A 10,178-nucleotide genomic window follows, 5' to 3' on the forward strand; every position below is an offset into this window, starting at 1 on the left:
TATTTGCTTATTTGTCATCATTGTTGTCTTATTTATTTAATTATTTATTTATTATTATTATTATTATTATTTTATCATTATTTTCATTACTACTATCTTTTTTTCTTTTTTTTTCTTTTTTTTTTCATTATCATAATTATTATTTATTTATTTATGTATGTACGCTTATATATATATATATATATTTTTTTTTTTTCTCAAGGCCTGACTAAGCGCGTTGGGTTACGCTGCTGGTCAGGCATCTGCTTGGCAGATGTGGTGTAGCGTATATGGATTTGTCCGAACGCAGTGACGCCTCCTTGAGCTACTGATACTGATACTGATACGACCAACATTAGTACGTTGATGAAAAATGTCGTTTTAGTTGTGGGAGGTTGCTGTTGGGTCTGGCGCAATTTAACTGGTTGTGCCGAGGGATGTACTGTAACTGACACGGGAGATGGGGCACCGTTCATTGGTGTGTTCGCGGCGTATAGCGGTCCACGGGAATACACGTATCCGACCGGTACAGCCCTAGCTGATGAAAAGGTTCGCGATTTATCTTGTTTTAATTTAAATTTAATTTATTTTATCATAATAGGTATTTTGTTCATCGATTTTGTCAAAAGCAAGACTGACGGGAAGTCACAATCATTGTTCTATATATAATGGGCGTGGAGCTGGTTGATGGAAGATGTTGACAGTCAAAGTTGACTGTCAGGGGAAGTCATCAGTGCATACAGTAATCTGGGTCAGCTTGTGCAGGTGTACAACAGTGAAAAATATGGAAGTGGTGGACTTCACTGATTAGAACCGAAGAGGGGGAACAGTAGTTGCAGACAATGGAAAGAAGAAGAAGAAAGAGAAGAAGAAGAGGTAAAAGATGGAGCAGACAGATGCCTGACTTTTGCACCAGGAAAACGAGGCGCTGCATGGTCAGAGACCTTGAGAGCCAAACCTATATGTTTGTGAACAGCATAAAGATGAAATGTGAAGTTGAAGAAGAAGAAGAAGAAGAAGAAGAAGAAGAAAGAAGTTCAGTTTAGTTACTCAAAGAGGCGTCACTGCGTTCGGACAATTCCATATACGCTATTCCGATTCTGCTAAGCAGATGCCTGACGAAGAAGAAGAAGAAAGAAGAAGAAAGGAGAAGAAGAAGAAAGAAGAAGTAGAAAGAAGAAGAAATGAACCCATCTTACTCCTCCTCAGAGAGAGAGAGAGAGAGAGACGCGTACGATCTTGATCTCAGTATTCAGCCTGCCCACCCACCACTCAGACCCCCGAACCCCAGCCCCCCGCACCTCCCCCCCCAACCCCAACCCCCCCTACCCCCTTATCCCCCCCCTCAGACACACACCTTGTTTTCTCCCCGTCTAACCCCCCCCCCCCCTACCAACCTCCCTCCTTTCCCCCCAACAACCATCCCATCCCACCTCCATAAAGGATTGAATTTTACAACCCTGGATTGAACTTGACTTTCGTGAGGTGGTTATCTCCTCATAAATATCAAGGGATATAACTTGTTCGTGGATGCCAGACGAACAAGAACCGTCATCTCGAATCGTATCCCTTCATCGCGATCGCCCCTCTCCTTCCCCCCCCCCCCCCCCCCCCCCCCCCCCCCCCCTTTTTTTTTTTTTTTTTTTTTTTTTTCCTCCAGAGAGTCTTCCGAACAGCCGACTCAAACACGGCGAAAAAACATTATTGCGGGAGTGAACCTGATTCCCTCCCCTCCCCCCCCTCCGCCCACCCCACCCAACCCCACCCCACCCCCCACTTTTAGTGGCATGCAACTTCACAGAGCAACCTGGTTTTGGTTGTTGTTGTTGTTTTTCTTTTCTAATACTTTTCTTAAAGTGCTGCTGCACCTGAAAATAAAATGGGAGTGTTGCGTTGTAATTTCACACACACACACACACACATACTTATCTGCCTGTATTCCTATCGATGGACAATTCTTGCAATCATAATCTTTTATGGTGTTCATGATATTGAATTCCTGGTTATTTTTTGTCTGTTTTTGTGTGTGACGGATTTAGTAGTGTGTACTGGACAGATGTTTTAGTGTGTGCGTTTTGTGTGTGTGTGTGTGTGTGTGTGTGTGTGTGTGTGTGATCTCTCGCTGTCAATCTCTCTCTCCACTCACTCTCTATCAGTCGGTTCCTGTCACAATGCTCGTGAGCGTGCTTCCAGTCAATGCTTATTATTGTCAGTGAGGGGCGGGGCTGAACGTCTGTTGAATGGCTCAGTTTGTCCTCTGCTTCGCTGAGCTAATCGTCAGTTCGATTTCTGAAGAAGACTGAAGTACCGCGTGCGGTGAAAGGGTATATATGATACATATAAATAGCTAGGGGTGGATAAGTTTGGCATCAGAGCTTTGTATGTATGTATGTATGTATGTCAGTGTGATTGTGCAAGCGTGTGTGTCCGGTTGCGCTCTAGTTCAGTCGCTGTACGTGGCCCCCCCTTTTTTTTTTAAACTCTAATTTTATTTTTCAATTATTTATTTACTGAAGAACAAACGAGCTATTTAAAAAAAGAAAAAAGAAAAGAAAAAAAAAACAGAAAAAGAAGAAAAGAGACAGACATTTCTCCAGAATAAAGCAGTATAAATGAAAAGCAGAATTGGCTCTTACTTAGTCTTTTCTTGTTATTACATATTACTTATGAGCATGAAAAATGTCAGTCTGTCGTATCTGATAAGTTTTTTTTTAATTTTTTAAAATATTTTTTTAAAGAAATGAATGTTTGCCGTATCGTATGACACTTCTTCTTCTTCTTCTTCGTTTGTGGGCTGCAACTCCCACGTTCACTCGTATGTACACGAGTGGGCTTTTACGTATATTATAACAAACAATGAGGCCAGGAGATGAAATGATTAACAAATAGTAAAGAGTGGTAACTCTCTCCATTCACAAGGTACACAACTTCAAGTCAGTGCTGCTTTCGCTACCGATTCGGCTAGCACACAGGTAAATAAAAAGTACATTGGAACAAACCCAGACAATTTCTTAAACTGAAGAGGAAGCGCCGGGCCTGCCCTTATACCGATCATTTGACATGTGCACACAGCAGCAAAGACAAAAGAAATGTGCAAACACAAATGAGCTTTTATTCAAGACTGGCATAGCCTCAGTTTAATCCCGAACAAGCCACACACACACGCACACACACACACCGTCAATGATACACTAATACCCGCCCACACATACCAACACACACACACACACACACACACACACACACACACACAAACACTGACACACACCGTGACACACACACAACGTGATACACTGTAGTACTGACACCCACACAGCGGAACACACACACACTGACACACACACACACATACACACACACACACGCACACATACACACACACCGGACGTGGCAGACACACACACCGCAGACACGGACATAGACACAGACACACACTGTGACAGACACAGATACAGACTCGGACATAGACACAGACACAGACAGACACAGACAGACAGACAGACAGACAGACACACACACACACACACACACACACACACACACACACACACAGACGGAGCCCACCACACCGCAACACTGACACACACGGGTTTATGAACGTGACACGTGCCTCTTCCCGTTCGTGACTGATTATTACCGTTGTTGATGCAAACAGCGTAAGACCCAAATCATAAACAATAAGCGCACACTGACATACGACGCGCGGCGTGCGTGCGCTCACGTACACACACACACACCGGCACGAACACACTGGCACCCTTCCCCCCCTCCTGCCACCGCCCCGCCCCCCCCCCCCCCACCCCTCCCCCTCTCCACACTCACACCCCGTACACCCACACGGCAACTGAACCTCCGGCACACAACCTCCCCCTCACCCGCCCCCTTCGCCCCCACAGACAGACAGACAGACAGACAGACAGACACACACACAGACACACACACACACACACACACACACACACACACACACACTCGCACATCACTGTCAGTCAGCCAACCAGTGACAACGTCAGAAAAAAACCTAACACGGAAGAATCGCAACATTACACTGAAACAAAACGTCGAAAGGAAAATATGCAAAGAAGAGAGAAACAATTGTAAACAGTTGACTGATAGTAAAAAGAAAAAAGAAAAAAAAAAAAGAGAGAAAAAATAAAATGAATAAATCACCCTTTGATGACTCTGTCATACAAAAATAACATGCCACAGTGGATTTGAGGGCGTCACCCCCTAACCCCAAGTCTCTGGGAGTTACCTATCCTGATTGAATTTGTCGTCGTATACCCAACATGGCGCCCTCCTTCTGTTACTAGTTGTGGACTAAAACATTGTGCCATTCGACAATACCGCTGTGTGAATATTTGTATGTGTGGGTTTATTTGCATCAGAATCAATCCTTGTTTAACCTGAGCACGTAGTATCGGCATAGCCCAAGTGAGTGGATCGATACATTTCTGTTTTCACACGACACTGTTCGTGTGATTCTTCACACTTATCTTGTAGCGTGGGGACGCTACGGATCTTGAGTATTTATCTGCGATGATAAATTGTTTGTTGAAAGTGATTGTAAGAAAAGATTAAATGACATAGTGTGCTTAACGTTTTATCCATTTGTGTATTCTGTTAGCAGCATACCCGGGCACAATTACACTACAGAAAAAACCGACAAGCTTGTGAACCGCAAAAAGTAGCAGACGACATTTGGCTTGCTATCCATTGGTCACCAAGATGTCTGTTGGAATCAAAACCAGCCCCGAAGCTGCGAAGAGACTTCTTGACAGTCTTCAGAATGACTTACGAACTCTGTCTACAGAGAGCAAAAGAAAGCATCCTGATGTAAAAGAGGTGAGTTGGCCGCAGTATGGGGCAGTATTTCGTCTGGAATGGATTGTCGAACACTACCTTTTAGTACCACCTGTTGACAAGTCGGTAAGAGGGAGAGATGAAGCGGGGGACATTTCATAATGTTTAATTTTTCATGCCGCAACAGCTGAAAGTGATTGCTTTCACCTGTTCCATTGTTGTAAGGTGTTGTGTTCCATACAAACCCACACACTCACGCAAAATGTACTTGTTGTAAACTTTGAGATAGAAGTGTGAATATGCTGATTGGATTGGCTGTACATGTATGTGTGTGCATCGTTTGTGTGTGTGAGTGTGTGTGTGTGAGTGTGTGTGTGTGTGTGTGTGTGCCAGTGTGTGTGTGTGTGTGTGCGTGCGCGTGTGCGTACATGTTTGCATGTACATGTGTGTGTGTGTGTGTGTGTGTGTGTTCTGAGAACATAGGTATGTGTGTTTACTGTATTTGTATGTTTCAGTGTTTATTTATTATTGTATACTACTTTGGGTATACAATCCTTTCTAGTTTAGTGGGTTTTTTTTCTGAAACTGCAAAAGTGTTAAACATGTATGTATACACAAGTGTACATGTACACGAACACACACACACACACACACACACACATACACACACACACAGAGTGATATACACTGACACACACACATGCACACACAGACACAAACACACACACACAAATAAATGAATGAATGAGTATATATATCTATGCATTCAGGCATGACTGTGTGTCTATGTCCCCATTCACCCACACGTCTTTAGATGTACATGTATATATATATATATATATATATATATATATATATATATATATATATACACAATACACTATCACTGATATTAGACACTCACTCACACATGTGCTCGAACATAACATACCCGCTCAAACACACCCCTCCCCCTCCCACACACACTTACATACACACACCATCAAAACCCTTTTACTTAATGTTGGGGGGAAGAATAAACAGTGAAAATGATATCTGTTTCAGGCAGCAGAAACGATACAGTTGAAGCTGAGAACGATTTCAACCAAGCATGACAGCAATATTATTGCAGGTTGGTAACAAAAAGAGTTCTGTCAAACCTTTACATATATATCTCTCTCTATATCTGTCCATCTGTCTATCTACCTATAGCTCTATCTCTGTCTCTCTGTCTGTTTGTCTGTCTGTCTATCTATCTATCTATACATTGCTCAGTGAGTCTGTCAGATGTGTCAAAGAAAGAACAACAGTATTTTAGTTACTAATTATTCTGAAATTTTGTTAAGCTTTTGCATTAACAGTGCTCAGTCTGTTTTAAAAAGACTACAATAATGTTTTATCTACCAATTAATCTAAAACAAAAAGTAGCATCCTTTGTCAGTCGTATTGCTCTTAACATTATTATTTTCAATTGCCAAAGACGTGGAACAAGCTCCCTGATAACCTCCGTCATTCTGATTCCCTTGCATCTTTTAATTCTCGTCTCAAAACTCACCTTTTCCCTCAGCAGTAAGTTCAATTGTGGCAGGTCCACTTCCTTTGCGTTAGCTGTGCTTGACTATGTGTGTATACATGTATATGTATACATGCATGTATATATATGTGTATTGTGTGTGCGTGCGCTTATGGAAGTTATGTGTTAGGGTAGCTGTTAGATACACATCTGTATGTTAAAATGTATCTATGCAATGTGTGTGTGTGTGTGTGTGTGTGTGTAGTCACATTTTGGTGTGTGTATGTAACATAGATGTAATGTTTTATGTTAACAAAGCGTTTTTGTAAAGCACCTAGAGCAGATTTCTGGATAGTGTGCTATATAAGTATCCATTATTATTATTATTACAAGGGTAAAAACGGTGATGGTTCCCCATGACTGTCTGGAATAACAGTTTCAGATTCAAGGTGTCACAGCTTGCAGACTGATCCATACATGCCACACAAAATTTGCTTAAAAAAAAAGAAGAAAAAAAAAAGTAGATAATGTGTATATAAAAACATAAATCCAGTGATCTGGTCAGGCCTTCAGAGCCCAACCAGTATGCTGAGTTTATGTAAATCATTGACATAAAATGGCATAGAATAGTAAACAAAATGAATAATAAAAAACACAAAAACCCCATTAAAATGAAAGAAAGATGCGTAGAAAGCAACTGTAATGATTCAAATGAAACGAGAATGAAAATAGACCACGTTCAGTTAATTTGTGCACACCTACACATGTGTGCATGCTCACATGAGCATGCACACACACACACACACACACACACACACACACACACACACACACACACACACACACACACACACACAAGTGAACTGATACCTTTTCGAGAACCAGTTCATGAAATATTCTTTTTATTGGTCTTTAAATGGTGACTTAAATGAAGACTGGTATAGAAGGATGTGCTGCTTTTTCCAGTGTTGTGTGTGTGTGTGTGTGTGCGTGTATGTGCAGTGTGTACATGTATTTGTGTGTGTGTGTGTGTCTGTGTGTGCTGTTCATGATGCGAGAATGGTGACAGTTTCTTTGTGGTTGATTCTTTTTCTTGATGATTGTTGCTTCTCTTTGTAACATGTAAATTTGTAGAGCGCACTGAGTGATTGTTTGTTATTTGAATTTTCTTGAGAATTGTTGTTTCTTTCTTGTTAATGTTATATTGTGTAATATAATTGTGAAGCACCGTGAACCTCTCTGTAAGGCAACAGCGCTATAGAAGGGCACTGCATTATTATTACTATTATTGATTGATTGATTGATATGGATACTTATATAGCGCCTATCCTTGGTCGGAGACCAAGCTCTAAGCGCTTTACAAATACGGGGTCTTTTGCACAACAGGCTGCCTACCTGGGTAGAGCCGACTGATGGCTGCCACTGGGCGTTCATCATTCATTTTCTTTGTCATTCAATCAGATTTCAGGCACGCACACATACACACTCAGACAGACATGTATTATTTTACATTTATGACTGTTTTGTTTTATTTACCCCGCCATGTAGGCAGCCATACTCCGTTTTCGGGGGTGTGCATGCTGGTTATGTTCTTGTTCCCATAACCCACCGAACGCTGACATGGATTACAGGATCTTTAACATGTGTATTTGATCTTCTGCGCGTGTATACACACGAAGGGGGTTCAGGCACTAGCAGGTCTGCACATATGTTGACCTGGGAGATAAAAAAAATTCTCCACCCTTTACCTACCAGGCGCTGTCACCAAAAATTCGAACTGGGTACCCTCAGATTGAAAGTCCAACGCTTTAACCATTCAGCTGTTGCACCGGTTATTATTGTTATTGTTATTATATATCATTCAGTCATGATTTGTTTTCTTCTTGTTGCAGGGCTGGTGCCGGCCAGCTCAGAGATTGTCCGACCATTCGTCCTGGGCTGTGAGACCAAGAACCCCAAGCTGATCCCTCTCTGCCTCTCCTGCGTTCAGAGACTGATCTCCTATGAGGCAATCTCCACTGTAAGTGTTTCATTTTTCTTCTCTTTTTTTTTTTTTTCTGGAGTGACGCAACCAATGAGGAGAGAATGGTGTGGGGTGTGTGTGTGTGTGTGTGTGTGTGTGTGTGTGTGTGTGTGTGTGTGTGTGTGTGTGTGTGCCCATACTCACGTGTGCATGTGTGTGTGTGCATCCACACTGATGCTATCTTCACATGGGCATTAGTGGTTGACAGAGAGAGCCACATGCATGCGTGCACACAGGCATGCACACTTGCATGCATAGAAGGTAGAATTCAGCACATGCACATTTCCTATTGGTAAATTTGTACAAGTAATGAAAAAAGAAAAAAAAAAAGAAAGAAAAAAAAAGACTCATGTCCTAACAAATCTTTGGCATAGATGTTATTTTTTATGCAGCTCAGATCGTTTTGACTCCACCTGCCTCAGGGTCTGGCACAAGCTTATAGAGCAGAATAGAATAGATAGAATAGAACATAGAATAGAATATGTTTTTATTACTAAGTGTACCGGGTTCACAAGGAATATTGGGGGGGATAGTATATAACAAGGTACAAGCACAAACACAGATACAGTAGAAATTAGGATACATACAAATGCATATCATTATAAAAACTTGTGCATACTCACACATGCACGCACTACACACACACACGCACACACACACACACACACACACACACACACACACACACACTCTCTCTCTCTCTCTCTCTCTCTCTGTGTCTGTCTCACAAACACACACACACACACACACACACACACACACACGTTTGAACAGAAGCCACATATATTTTTAAGTCCATTTTTACATTTTTTAAATGCCACCCTTTTGTTTCACAGTTTTAGTTTCAGAGGGCCTGATACAAGCTCACATGCATTTTAACGCCTGTTTTAATATTCAGAAATGCTACAACCCCTTCACCTTCTGAACCCACGCACATTTTGTCTTCTTTTTGTGGGGGGTCTTCAGCTGTTTTGACTGTCCATGAAATGTTACATATCAAGTGGAGTGGTGGCTTAGAGGTAACGCATTCACCAAGATAGCAAGTGCATAGGATGGAACCCCACCTTAGCCAGTATTTTCTCCCCCCTCCAGTAGACTAGACCATGAGAGTGGTGCTCTGAACGCATGTCATTCGGATGAGACGATACACCAAAGAACCAATGTATAGCATGCACTTAAGGCATGTAGAAGAACCCATGGCAGCAGAAGGGTTGTCCGTGGCAAAACCGTAGAAAAAGCCACTTTGGTAGGAAAACAAATGCACTTGCAGGCAGAATAAAGGTGGTGCTGCAAGATAGCGACATGCTCTCCCTAGGGAAGAGCAGCCCGAATTTCATTTTTTTATGTACAGCATATATGTGTTTTCAGTCAGCGGCAGAGGACGGGATTGACATGCTGTGGTCACTAATGGAGACTGGGCAGGAAGAGCTGAAACTTCTGCAGATGGCAAATCTGTTGTGACAAAAGAGTAATAAATAAATGCAATACAGAATACAGTACAGTATTTTTCTGATGTACAATATAATTATGTGTTTTCAGTCAGCGGCAGAGGACGTGATTGACATGCTGTGGTCACTGATGGAGACTGGGCAGGAAGAGCTGAAGCTGCTGCAGACGGCCATCTTGTTGTTGACCACCAACTCAGTCGTTCAGCATGAGGCACTGTCAAGGGTCAGTGGTTGCTTGGAGAATCTCTAGTTGTTCTGCTGTTGTTGTGGTGGTTGTTTGGTTGTTGTGGTTGTAGTTGTTTTGTTGTTGTGATTGTAATTTTGTTGCTGTGGTTGTAGTTGTTTGGTTGTGGTTGTATTTGTTTTGTTGCTGTAGTTGTTGTTTTGTTGCTGTAGTTGTAGTTTTATTGTTGCAGTTGTTTTCTGGTTGTGG

The 10,178-nt window shown here is 42.0% G+C and overlaps 1 protein-coding gene across 1 annotated transcript in view; it reads left to right on the top strand.

Moving 5' to 3' along the window:
* Positions 1-4,241: 4,241 nt before the first annotated feature.
* LOC143299589 (protein MON2 homolog) overlaps positions 4,242-10,178 on the top strand; it is a 173,496-nt gene continuing 167,559 nt past the window's right edge. The window contains exons 1-5 of the mRNA XM_076612876.1: positions 4,242-4,413; positions 4,610-4,824; positions 5,827-5,893; positions 8,167-8,294; positions 9,837-9,968. Coding sequence (XP_076468991.1) covers positions 4,708-4,824; positions 5,827-5,893; positions 8,167-8,294; positions 9,837-9,968 — 444 coding nt within the window. The 5' untranslated portion in view covers positions 4,242-4,413; positions 4,610-4,707. The remainder of the gene's footprint in view (positions 4,414-4,609; positions 4,825-5,826; positions 5,894-8,166; positions 8,295-9,836; positions 9,969-10,178) is intronic.

Source organism: Babylonia areolata, chromosome 25 (genome assembly GCF_041734735.1).
Source record: "Babylonia areolata isolate BAREFJ2019XMU chromosome 25, ASM4173473v1, whole genome shotgun sequence".
In the NCBI taxonomy this organism is placed as follows: domain Eukaryota; kingdom Metazoa; phylum Mollusca; class Gastropoda; order Neogastropoda; family Buccinidae; genus Babylonia; species Babylonia areolata.